At 38.3% G+C, this 13,654-nt stretch overlaps 1 protein-coding gene across 1 annotated transcript in view; it reads left to right on the forward strand.

Annotated features, from left to right (window-relative positions):
• SREK1IP1 (SREK1-interacting protein 1) overlaps positions 1-12,850 on the forward strand; it is a 13,271-nt gene extending 421 nt beyond the window's left edge. The window contains exons 2-5 of the mRNA XM_014964850.1: positions 3,926-3,986; positions 5,748-5,888; positions 7,949-8,027; positions 9,886-12,850. Coding sequence (XP_014820336.1) covers positions 3,926-3,986; positions 5,748-5,888; positions 7,949-8,027; positions 9,886-10,075 — 471 coding nt within the window. The 3' untranslated portion in view covers positions 10,076-12,850. The remainder of the gene's footprint in view (positions 1-3,925; positions 3,987-5,747; positions 5,889-7,948; positions 8,028-9,885) is intronic.
• Positions 12,851-13,654: the final 804 nt, after the last annotated feature.

The following is a 13,654-nucleotide window of genomic DNA, read 5'->3' on the forward strand; positions in this document are numbered from 1 at the left end:
AGCGTTTCTGGGGCCTGCAGGGCCCGTTTGCTAAAGCGAGGGGCCTTGGGGCAGCGGGAGGGAGGGAGAGGGGCGGGCGGGGGGTGAGGGCAGCCGTCGATGGGCACAGCCATGCCTTCGCGCCCCGCTGGGCCTGCGGGGCCTCTCCCCGCGTCCTGGGTGAGGGGTGGCCGAGCGCTACGTTCCTGCTCTCTGTTGGTATAAACCACCTTCTTCAAAGGTAGATCCAGAGAATAGTGGTTGTTGGACTTGATTTTCCTTCTCGTCTTTTATTCTGGGGTAACGTTTGTGTCCCCCTAGGTTACCATTGAGCAGGGTGGTGAGACAGGGCAGGGAGAAACGCTTGTGCTATTGGCAAGATTTATTTGGATCTGTGTTAGCCAAACGTATAGCTGTTGCTTCATAATTTTTTTTCTCCATCCTGATACATGAGAAGTGTTTGGAGAACAGCTGAAGAAGCCTGAGCTTTGGTAAGCTGCTTCTCTTAAGAGAAAAAGAGACCTTAATAAGCTTGCTGCCATTCTAGGAAGGGTTCCTGAGGAAGCCAGCTCGTGTTTGCGTTCAAAGGTTTCCAAAGCTTTTTTGTACCCTTGTGCTCCACTGAATGAATGAGGTCCTTAGTGATCACAGAATCACCTAGGTTGGAAGGGACCTTTAAGATCATCTAGTCCAACCATAAAAAAACCCAAACAAACAAAAAAACACCAAAAAAACAAACCAAACAAAAAACCCCCACCAACACTAAACCATATTCCCGACCACCATGTCAACTCGTCTTTTGAACCCCTCCAGGGATGGTGCCTCAGCCACTTCCCCGGGGCAGCCCATTCCAATGCTTGATAACCCTTTCAGTGAAGAAATGTTTCCTACTATCCAATCTGAACCTCCCCTGGCTCAACTTGAGGCCATTTCCTTTCATCCTGTTGCCTGTGACTTAGGAGAAGAGATCGACCCCCGTCTCTCTACACCCTCCTTTCAGAGAGTTGTAGAGAGTGATAAGGTCTCTCCTCAGCCTCCTCTTCTCCAGGCTGAACAACCCCAGGTCCCACAGCCTCAGAAGACTTGTGCCCCAGACTCCTCAACAGCTTCATTGCCCTTCTCTGGACCCGCTCCAGCACCTTAATGTCTTTTTTGTGGTAAGGGGCCCAAAACTGGGCACAGTACTTGAGGTGAGGTCTCACCAGTGCAGAGTACCAGGGGGACGATCACCTCTTGGGTCCTACTCACCACGTTGTATCCTAATGCAGGCCAGGATGCTGTTGGCCTTCTTGGCCACCTGGGCACACTGCTGACTCGTGTTCAGCCGACAGTCAACCAACACCCCCAGGTCCTTTTCTGCCAGGCAGCTCTCCAGCCACTCTGCCCCCAGCCTGTAGCGCTGCCTGGGGTTGGTGTGACCCAAGGGCAGGACCTGGCACTTGGCCTTGTTGAACCTCCTCCCGCTGGCCTCAGCCCATCAGTCCAGCCTCTCCAGATCCCTCTGCAAGACCTTGTATGGTTGCTGCTGTGTTGTTTGTAAATTTTCTTGAGGATTAAGACCTGGGAAGAAGGGTGTGCAAAACTAGTAATTTGTTTGCTTTTAATCATCTGAAACCCTGCTTCTAACATTATTATTTAAAGCCCAAAATAATAATAAAATTTTACTCTTGGGAATTTGGTGGGAGTATTTAGTGATGATATTCTTGTTATCTGCTGAGTGTTTCTGTTGGGAATCCTGACAAATGGCACCTGCACGTATTACAGGAGATTTTGTACCTGACTGTACTGACCTCCCTTGGATGCAATACCAAATCTTTCTTTACCTACATGTCAGTTATACAGTAGGACTAAAGTTTACTGAGTATTTCAGAAAGCTGAGACAAAGTAGATAGCCTGGGTGGTATTGCTTTTTAGTCTGAAGGTGTACAGCAGATGCTGTTTTGAGTATTTCTTTGACATGACATTGCAATATTCAGGTATACTTTTGTTCTTTGCTTCCTGAGTCTTTCGTGTTCCCTACTTGGCTTTCCCTCAAAAGATAAACAAGCACAGAAACACTGCTGAGTTCATAGACCTCAAAGGGCATATGCAATACCACGGTTTTGGTATCCACAGAAAACCATGTGTCATAGTGGAATGTATGTATCTTTATTGCTTAGCTTTCCAGTACTTTTTGGGGCATAGACCAGTGAGTTGTCCAAGTTTTCAGGTTAGTTTTTCAACCTGGCATTTGAAGGTTTCTATGTTATTTTGAGTAGAATTTTCTAAAGACACTGCTTGTCTCAGTAAATAAGTTTATATTCATGGAGCAAATGTACCCTTTTTCTGGTTCTGTAATTTCTGTCATGGATTTCTTGTTATGGTTGCTTATTTATTTATTTATGTAAATAAATTACCTAGTTATTCCAACAACTATATATAACTGTTTAAGTTACTGGTTTTTTCATGCTCTATTTACTTGGAAGATAGAAGGCCACCCTTTGATTTGGGAAATTCAGTTGTGACTTTCATTATGAATAGGCTCAGAAGATTAAAAATAAGACTGATGTATTTTGGGGGGTTGGTTCTCTGGAGTTTCTCTTTTTCTGGGTCATGTCATACTATGCCTGTTTAACTCAGCTATGTGCTTCGATGGGAAAATCACACTCTTTCTATGCCTAAAATTTGCACTATTCTGTTCCTCCTTCCTGCATAGCATCTACGGACTTTTCTGTTACTCTCTTCATTCCCCACCTGCTTTCTTGCACCCATTAATTCTTTGTATTTGGTGCCATGTTGCCTGGAGTCAGAATCATTTAACAATTTATTTAGCTTTTTTTTTTTTTAAATTGCTTCTATCTGTCTTTTTGAGTGATTGTTTATCTCTTTTTTTTTTTTTTTAAATTGCTTCTATCTGTCTTTTTGACTGAGTGTTTATCTCTTTTTTTTTTTTTAAATTGCTTCTATCTGTCTTTTTGACTGAGTGTTTATCTCTTTTTTTTTTTTTAAATTGCTTCTATCTGTCTTTTTGACTGAGTGTTTATCTCTTTTTTTTTTTTTAAATTGCTTCTATCTGTCTTTTTGACTGAGTGTTTATCTCTTTTTTTTTTTTTAAATTGCTTCTATCTGTCTTTTTGACTGAGTGTTTATCTCTTTTTTTTTTTTTAAATTGCTTCTATCTGTCTTTTTGACTGAGTGTTTATCTCTTTTTTTTTTTTTAAATTGCTTCTATCTGTCTTTTTGACTGAGTGTTTATCTCTTTTTTTTTTTTTAAATTGCTTCTATCTGTCTTTTTGACTGAGTGTTTATCTCTTTTTTTTTTTTTAAATTGCTTCTATCTGTCTTTTTGACTGAGTGTTTATCTCTTTTTTTTTTTTTAAATTGCTTCTATCTGTCTTTTTGACTGAGTGTTTATCTCTTTTTTTTTTTTTAAATTGCTTCTATCTGTCTTTTTGACTGAGTGTTTATCTCTTTTTTTTTTTTTTTAACATTTTAAAGGCAGTTCTTGTAATTAAAGTATAAATTATTTCAGAGTTTCCATTGAATGTCTGTCAACATCCATGCACTGCTGGAATACAAGTACACTTGTAGTGTGCAGCTGTAGATCACTGGAATGTCAGACAGCTATTATTGTGTTCATACTGGGACTAAAAAAATGCATAAGCTGTAAAAAAAAAGTGGAATAATTATTAAAATTATAATGGAAAGGTCATAATAAATCAAATGAGGATTTGGCAATAGGTTAAATGAAACTAAGTGATCCATAGCAGCAAATTTGTTCTGATAGATTACTGCACAGAAAAGTGACCTTAGAAATGTACTGTTTTGCTTTGCTTTAAGTTTTTTTTAAGGTACCTTAGTGTAGTTAATACTCTGAAGAGTGATCACTCCTGACGTGTATTGAAATTATCAAGGCAGATTTAAAAGAAACTTAAGAGTTCTGTTTAGCAACACCTAATTGGTGAAATTTTCTCTTTCAGGTGGAAATAAGGATAACATCAGAGCAGGATGCAAGAAGTGTGGATATCGTAAGTCTGTAATAAGCAATATGAAGTTAAAGTTTTTTCTTCAATTTATGATTTGAAACTGCCTTTTGAGGAAGAAGGTGGGAGGGGACAAAATAAGTGTTCTTCTATGTTGCCCAGAAATTTGTCAATTTAAATTATCATAATTTTATGTATTTACTTCCTGTTTATTCTCTGGCTTCTCATACCTATTGCCACTTTTGAAAACCCTTGAATTTCTCAGAATTAAAAAAAAAAAAAAGTATGCTATCATGTTCATATATGCTACATTTGCAATGCTGTCACTTGAGAACCTTTGAATTGAAAGTATGGTCTTTGATATTGTCCTGGGTTGAGCAACACAGGACTAACTTCTCTTCTGATGCTTGGGAAAGTGCACTTTTAGAAAACTAGTGTCTGAATATGTGAAAATATTTACTTTATAGTCAGCTAGGCTATGCAGGATTCAAAGTCGTGTGGTTTTGACTGCGGAGACTTTCCTCCTCCATGGATGGGGAGGAGCAAGGCCTGGGCATTTCACCCAGGTGGGGCAACGGGATTATTTCATACTGTGAACGTCACATTCAATAATAAATTAGAAAATTTGCTATATAGTTTCTCTCTCCCTTGATGGTGGCGCTCTGGAGAACTTCTTGCCCTGGTGCTGGACCCCGGTAGCACCCCCAAAGCTGTTGCATTCGCAGTGTCCAACGTTTGGTCTCCACTACTAGGAGTGCACAGCTTCCTACTGCTAGAATTGGCTGAGTATAATTCTTGTATATCTTATATCAGTATCGCTATCAATACTGGTTCTTTAGTATTATTGTGAATTATTTAGTCCTATCCTATTAAGCCTTTTTATATTTCAACTTCCGTGTTTCCTTGTTTTCCCCAGTTCCCCTTCCTGAGTGGGGAGAGGTAATCAGGTGATAGAATGATTGTCTGAATGACAATAAATTATTATGGGTTTCTCAAACCATAACAAATATCTACTGAGATTAGTATTCTGAGTCTCACTGCAAACCTGGGCAGGCACTTCAGCTCAAATTAAGTCCAGTCTGTTTTAAAAGAAAAAATAATTTTAAATCCGTATGATCTTCTACGCTAAGAAAACATACTTCTTTGCATTCTACATTCCAAGAAACATTTATTTTTGTTACTTAGAAGATTTGTAGTTAATATTTAGCTCTTCCCTTTGCATTATGCTTTTATAATATAAAGATGTCTGTGTCTGCTGATGAATGGAGACAGGTCTTTGATTTAATTTGTTAATTACTAACTCTTATTTTTATAATGATGTAGGGGTGGACACTGGATTTGCAGTGAATTGTATTGAACTTTCAACAGTGATTTAATCTATTTTTTTATAAGCATTATGTGGTGTGAGGGGGAGGGAGAAGTTTGCTCCATTCTTTCACTGTAGACTTTGTCTCCAACAAATTTTGTCAATGAATTGCTCTCTGTATCTGTTCTTCCAAGGGAACATGGATATCAATAAGATTTAGTGCTTCATTTCCACATGCAGTGTCAGAAGCTTTCTGAAGAGAAGGAAGCTTGTAGTCAAATCATACAACTTGCATTTATGTTCCTAAATGCTTTGTCTTCAAGCTGTAGGTATTTTGACATGAAGATGAGTTTTTTCAGTTGCTACTTGGATTCCTCAGTCTTTAGCCTAGTCTTTTTTCACTTCTCAAAACTGAATAATACTAAAATAGATGTTCTTTAGTATCTGATGGTTTTTTTGCTATATTGTAATTTTTCTTCCTGTATATTTGTTTTGTTCAGCTGGTCATCTGACATTCGAATGTCGAAACTTCCTCCGAGTAGATCCTCAAAGAGATATTGTTTTAGATGTCAGCAGCACTAGCAGTGAAGACAGCGAGGAAGAAGAACTACAGAGATTGCAAGCCATGCGTGAAAAAAAGAGTAAGGCATTTTGCTTTCTTTCTTTTTTTTTTTTTTTAAAGAGTAAATTGGGTAATGATCCTCTGAACTACTGGAACTCTGATTTTATCCTTTTTGATGATTACTGTTAGTTCTTTTAGCCTGTGCTTTAAAAGCAGCTCTTTTACTTCATGTGTTTGGACTTCAGAGATTTGGTACAGCCACTTTTATTTAAAAATTATTATTAAGTCCTCTCATAGGAAAGTAATAATGTACCCTTTTGGAAAATCTCAAAAGGTGCTTCTATATAAAAAACGTTGTAAGACGTTACTAAGAAGCTGCTTAGGAGAAAATCGTACGGATGTTCTAAGTTAATCTTTGATTATGACATGTAGTTTAAACATCTTAAAGTTGATAGTAACTCTTAAAACTATTGACAAATAGAACAGCTGGAATCCTCTCCAGTTTCTAAGTAGTGTTTTGACTGAAACAACTAGTGAATTGAAGTTAAATGTTCATATTTGGAGAAGTACTCTGTTCGGAAGGTCTGAGCATCAGCTGTTTGTCAGGAAGAGAATAGATGGGTTATTTAGCAGATACTTGGGTTCATTTGAATTTGGACTCTGAAGAGACTGTTCCCTTCTGTAAGAAGGGGAGGTTGTTCCACCGTAGCATGTCTTAAATGGATGAATGTTCTTCCCCTCTGCCCCTTGAAACATCATGTTTTGTACTGTTGCTCTCACGTTCCAAACTCAACATTCAGTTCCTACTAAAGATGCTATTTAGGAAGAAGAAAGGATAGACAGAACCCTGTAATTTGCTGGAACACCTCAAAAGAAATGGACGGTCTGCTTGTCAGGAGTGCAAAATTCATACTGCAACAGTCCTTTCTTGGAACAAGTCTCTTTAGAAAAGCTTATTCTCACTTAAGTACTTTTGAATGTATGGCTGGTTTTTGGCCCTAAACTGATTGAAGATGCATCTCTGCAGGAAAAGCAGCAGTTTACTTGATCTTGTAATATTCCAGTTTATTATATGCGCTTCCTCAAATGGTGACTGCTGTGTGTACTGTAAGGAGTACAGTACAGTATCTCTGGCTGTCAATCTAGGAAGGATTTTGCCACTTTCAAGTGGCCTTGTCTTCTCAAGATTTTTGCACTGTTTGCACTTAGATTTTTGCGCTCTTGTTCATGGCTTTTAATTGCTCCGAAAATATTTTGCTTTTTGCAACTCATATTGAATTCTTTCAAATTTTGCTCTAGAACATATTGACCAGTAGTTTCCATTTGTGGTAGGAAATGAATGTCTGCACTACCATGTAGACTCTATGGAAAGTTATTTGTATGATAGAAATAAGATGAAATGCTTAAAATTTGCTGTGTGTTTTAAGGATAAATTGTAAAGCCAGTATTTTCCTGTTAGCTGACATAGTAACATCATGTATTTATGTAGTGGATTTTCATTTTGGAGAATTCAAAAACACTTCTTGAACTAGTATAGAAAATTCTAAGGGTAGAAATTTCATCAGTGTGATAAAAATATTGCATATAAGTGAAATATCATGATACGATATAATGCTATATAGTGTTAGTGCCGGAAACAAACATGACCAGATGAGGGGTAACTCTTCTGCCAATTTTTGTAGCTAGTATCTTGACAGTTAACTACAGTTTATCTTAGTTATGGTATAGCTACTTGTGAAATGAAGATATGTGAAAGTAATTCAGGTAAACCTTTTTTTTTTTTTAAAAGTGTTCTAGTTAAATGACCTGTTTTCAGACTTGGGCAAGTTTTACATTTTCCATTTTAAAATATGGAAGAATGAATATGAAATCTAAAGCTGATGTCACAACTTTTTTCTGTTTTACAGACCTTCCTTCATTTTTAGTGCTTAGATCAAAGTCATTATAATTCAAATTGTATAAAATGTTCTGCTACTCTGCAAAATATTTCTAAAAGTACTCTACTAGACAAGAACTTGGGGAAAGGAAAAGTTTTTAACAAGAATTTTGTAGTAACTTTACATTGCTATCAAAGCCACTCTTTTAATGCTGATCTTAATTCAGACCAGTGTTTTGTGAACTGTAACTTTTCATCCATAGATTTAAATGAGGAGGAAGAAAAGAAGAAACAAAAAAGAAAAAGCAAAGAAAAAACAAAATTAAAGAGACCAAGGAAAAGGTAACTATCACACACCTATTTTAGTTTCAAAACAGAACTTTAGAAATATTTGTGATGTTTGCGTTGTTTCTCAGAAAACAATGCTTCTTTTGATGGAACTTTATTTGCAAGTACATTTTTGATTTGAAAAGTTTCCTGTTTTCCAGTGAGAACTTGTATGTTCTCTAAATAATGGCATAGCCACAGACTTTCTGCTATGGAGTTAAGACCATGGAAGTGTAGGAAGGTCTAGCAAGCTGGAGGTCTGCAGGTCTGAGAAAGCAATGCTCCTCTGACTGTCCAGAACTAGTCAAGATGTGGTGGGAGAAAGCAAAGAGTCAGGAGGGTTATGGGATTGGTCCCTGTCTTAGCTGACATGGAGAAGCCTTCCTGCAGTTCAAGACGCGAAGATTCCCTGTTTGCACGCATGCATATGTGTAGACATGCACACACACATGCTCTGAGTAACATGTAACCACCAAAATGAACACTTATGTAGTTTTACTTAGTGTGTGTTGAGTTCTAATGTTCCTGTTACTGTAAAAGCCTAAAAAAAGTGTTACTCCAGCCTCAAAGGAAAATCTCATAATATCCAAATTTATCATGAATCTTGAGTTTTGGCCTGCTGACTGATCTATTTATTTATTTATTTTTAGTTGAGGGTATAGACTGCTTATCCCAGTAACTGCACCAAGAGCTAGGGAATGTAGAATGTACTTGGAGACTACAATGTGATGGTTTTCAGAAATAAAGAAACAAGATTTAGCACTGGTTGCATTGGCATTTTCCCCCTTCCTTATTTACATAGTGTAGCTCTAGCTTACACTTATGAAGACAGTAAGAAAGAGTCAGTCTGCTGGCTGTAATCTTTACATGCAAGTTGAAGTCCCCCATGAGGACCAGGGTCTGTGACCATGATGCTGCTTCTATCTGTCTACAGAGGGATTCATCCACCCTGTTGCCCTGGTCAGGTGGTCTGTAGCAGATCCCTACTGAAACACCACCTGCCCCTGTGTTCCCTTTAATCTTGACCCATAAACTCTCTGTTGGGTCTTCATCCGTCCCCAGGTGGAGCTCAGTGCACTCCAGCTGTTCATTCATTGACACAGAGGGCAACACCCCCTCCTCCTCTCCCTGCCTGTTCTTCCTGAAGAGTATGTATCCCTCCATTCCAGACTCCAATCCTAAGAGCCATGCCACCATGTCTCTGTGATGCCAATAAGATCGTAGCCCTGGAGGCGTGCACATATCTCTAACTCCTCTTGCTTGTTCCCCATGCTACGAGCATGACTTATTGGCTGGAGTGGCTGCATTTCCTCCGTGCTGCTCTTCACATGGTCTTCCTTTGAGGTGTTTTATCTGTGAGGCCCTGATTCCTATTGCCCCAGGAGCCCCTGTCTCATCCCCATAAGGTTTTGAGTGTGCTGCAGGCGACCCAGCACATCTCAGAGCAACAGGTTGAGGGCCTTTGCTAGTGACCCATCCCACAGATCTTGGAGCATCATCCTTTGGCTTCTCAAGAGCCAGTTTAAAGCTTGGTCAATGAGCCCCGCCAGCTCATGAGCTAACACCCCCTTCCCCCTTTCAGAAAGATGAACCCCATCTGAAGCCAGCAAGCACTGTGAATTAATCTGTGTGATAAACATACTGCTTTTCTGGCACAATAGTCCAATTAGAAAAGTCGTTCAGTTGAATACACAAACTGAGATATCATGAACGTTCCAGTGGATGCTACTGTATGAATTCTACACCAAATTTTATTTGTGACATTATATAAACACCCAATATTGAAAAAAAGACCAACACTTTTTTTTTGGTGGCATTTTTCTTCTTTAATTACTTATCAATCTGTATCTATCTCTTTTTTTGTTTTTACTAGATCTTCCTCATCAAGTGCGTCTGAAGAGGATGGGCAAAAGTCAAAAAAACAAAAGTCACACAAAAAAGAAAGGGAAAAGGAAAAAAAGAGTAAATCTAAGAAAGGAAAACACCGTAAAAAGGAGAAAAAGAAGAGACGAAAGGAAAAAAGTTCATCTTCTGACAGTTCAGACAGTTCTAGTAGTGACTGAGGTGCTGGCCTATTTTTGCGTTCACTTCTGCAGAGAATATGATTTTCTTTTCAAATCAAATTTATTTATGCTTTGCAATGCTGTTGTTTTAAAATGAGATATATATATTTTTAAGAAATCTATTTGCAAATATCAGTGCTTCAAATTATTAAATGAACCATTTGGTAAAAAATCTGCTCCTCTATTTCACGTTTGTTGATACTGAGCCATGCAAGTTTAACTAGTTCTTCACTCTTATTCTTAGTTCAGTTGTGATTAGCTGTGTCTGGAGTCCCTCACACTAGGATGTGGTAAACTTCAGTTTGCAAGTTTTTGTGTAGAAAGATTTGGACTTGAATATGCTTAATGTCACAGTGGCTAAATCAAATTGGAAATTAAAGTGAGACTTTCTATGATGTTATTCTTTAAATAATTGTATGTTTTGCATAACATTTTCTACTTACATTAATCAGTAAGTGCAAATACGAAATAGAGTTTGAGTCCAGAGAAGGGAAAGAAGGAGCAATGAGGAGCTAAAAGAGATTGCTCCTTCAAAATTATCTTCTAAAATCGATCTCGTCACAGACTGTGAAACACCATTACTCGTTCTTTTGGCAAGATCACTGTGGGCAAGCTGAAAACAAACAAAAGCTATTCATTTATCAAAGTCCTTTCTTTCTGCCTAGGTCTTGTTCTTTGACATAGATACAAAGTGCCACTTCCTAACACTAGATGACTGTCCAGCAAGATTGTTTCCAAAGTTCTAAGGACCATGTTAATACAGTATGTGGTGATTAATGCCTACATGAACCAAACCAGGAAATTCAAAGACTGACAATTGGCAAGAATTGTGAAGCCTCCACTCATTCTAATAAAATCCCCATTGAAAAGTTAAAAACCAACCAACCAACCAACCAAACCTCTTGCAGAATGTAAGCAATCTATCATGTTGAAGTGGGTAGCAAAATTTACCATTTGATATCAGAAGCAATGTTAAATATGTCAAAATTTTATAACTGGGTTCTGGGGTATCCACTTTTGAGCAGATTTTAATTGTCAAATCCTACCCCAGAAATGCCTGAACCTCAAAGTGCCTACATTTGCAGCTTGTTGACAATGTTGTTCTTGCCTGTGGTTTCGGGGCTTTTTTTGTGCTGAGACACAGACCTGCTTCCCCCTCAGCAGCTTGGCCTACAGCTGCAGTGTAAGTCTTAGGGGAGTCAAAGTATGAGGAAAAACACCACCTAAGCTTTCTTAACAATAGTATCCATTGACTGTGTTTTCTACAGTGGGTTAGGTCATTGAGTCAATACAAAATGTTTTACAGTATTTTAATGGTTGCTGCATTTGTCCTGAAAGTGAGATATCTAGATCTAACTCTTGCTTTCAAACTTTTATGTCTCAGACCAGTACTCTTATCGCTGGGCAACTTGTGCTGTAGATGCTATCCTAGGGAACATTAAAGATCAAAATACTCACGGAAGCCACAGAACAAAGAGAAATAATCTGTAACCTTCTATGTAGGCCTTTCAGTAGAGGATGGCAAGAGTCCTTGCATCTGCTCTTTTTCTTACTGGCTTTGGCCCAATCTAATTTTTCATATCATATATTGTGATTTCTGGGATGTGCTTGGATGATATAACTGAAGAGAGACTGGTCTCTTCAATTAGCTGATGCCTGTGCAAAGTATGAAGAACATTTCTTTTGTAAGTACTAATTTAACAGATTTTGCCGTGTTTATTCTAGTCTTCTTAGTGTTGCTTTGGCTATTAGAGCTTATTTTTGACTGAGTTAATTCTCTAAGCCAGTTACACTGTAGAGTGCAATGGGGGGACTTGTGGGATACTAAGCCAGTACTGTTGCCAAAGGAAATATTTAATCAAGCCACAGCTTAAGACACAACTCATTGTGAATTTCTTTTTCCCCTAAAATGTTCCTTACTTAATGAGGATGGAAGGATTATTGGGGTTAGGGGAATTCAGAACATGTATGTAATTTTCCCATGACTTTCCAATGGTCTCCTGATGATGCCAACTCTGAGGAATGGGTTATTTGTTTCTTGATCTTTTAAAGCTTCATCTGAAAGCATGGAACTGAAGGGAAATTTACTGACCTTTCTATACCAGAATGGCCAAAGAGTTTATTAAATAACCCTTATTAGAGTTAATATGTCTCTGGGTGTAAGTATAATTTATACATCAAATTCTATTTAGTGACAAATTAGAGAATGGATAGAGGCTTAAAGTTCAGAAAAAGCAACTGGTATGTATTTTAGTAGTGCTCCTTATACTTTTGCGTGCTTTCAAATAGCCTTTTTAGATTCTAGCTCTAATTGCTGAAATCAAAAGATTGCCTATCTAAATGATAGTACAATTAATTACCTTCCATGTAGCATTACAGCAGCTATTTGTAGTAGTTGCAATGGTAATTTGTGCAAAAGTGTAAGGCATGAATTTCAGTGTTCATGTTTTGGCACTTGTTACTGGTGTATGTAGATTTTTATATTGGAAAAAGGCTTTTCTAACTAGAACAATTTAAATACCTTTATTGTCTCAATTCATGCATTTATGTAATAGAGAATATAATGTATCGGCTTATTTTTCAGGCCACGCTCCCATTTTTTTTTACAAAGATGTGCATTAAAGTCAATAGATTTTGCCACAGAGATGCTCAGGATTGCAGGTATATTAACTGATACATTGAGGAGATGCTGCAATGAACAGTTCTCTGTCAAGTTAATATTTGCTAATCTTTAAAAGTGATATAAAAATAAATATGATTGTTTTTCTTATTTGATTTAACCATAATTTCAGGAAGTCTGATGTGTTGTAACAAATGTGATTGTTTGATTTGAGTCTTAGCTTGAACCAAAAATGCCTGCTCTGCTTCCAGAAAAACAAGTGACATTTAGCAGGTCTAGGTATCAAAACAAGACTTCTGATATTAAAAGTCGGCTATTTCTTCACTCCTACCAATTGTTATTAGCTTCAGTTTTCATGAATCACACTTTCAAGGGCAAAGCTTAGAGAAAAAAGGAGAATTTATGACCTTTGGAAAAAGGGGCAGGCCACGCAGGAAGATTACAAAGGTGTAGCAAAGTTATGTAGGGAAAAGATTAGGAGGGCCAAAGCCCACCTAGAGCTCAACCTGGCTTTGGATGTTAAAAACAATAAAAAGAATTTCTATAAATATATCAATAGCAAGAGGAGGTCTTGGGAGAACCTCCATCCTCTACTGGATAAGGGAGGTAACATAGTGACCAAAGATGAGGAGAAGGCTGAAGTCCTAAATGCCTTCTTTGCCTCAGTCTTCAGTAGTAGGACAGGGGGTTCCCTAAATATCCAGACCCCTGAACTAGCAGGCAGGGGCGGGGAGCAGAGCGAAGCCCCTGCAATTCAAAGGGAGATGGTGAGGGACCTGCTCCAACACCTAGATGCAAACAAGTCTATGGGACCAGATGAGATCCACCCGAGGGTGCTGAGGGAACTGGCAGAAGTGCTTGCGGAGCCACTCTCCATCATTTACCAGCAGTCCTGGCAAACTGGGGAGGTCCCGGCCGACTGGCGTCTGGCAAATGTGACGCCCATCCACAAGAAGGGC

The sequence above is a fragment of the Calidris pugnax genome, unplaced genomic scaffold (genome assembly GCF_001431845.1).
Source record: "Calidris pugnax isolate Ruff unplaced genomic scaffold, ASM143184v1 scaffold273, whole genome shotgun sequence".
Classification (NCBI taxonomy): Eukaryota; Metazoa; Chordata; class Aves; order Charadriiformes; family Scolopacidae; genus Calidris; species Calidris pugnax.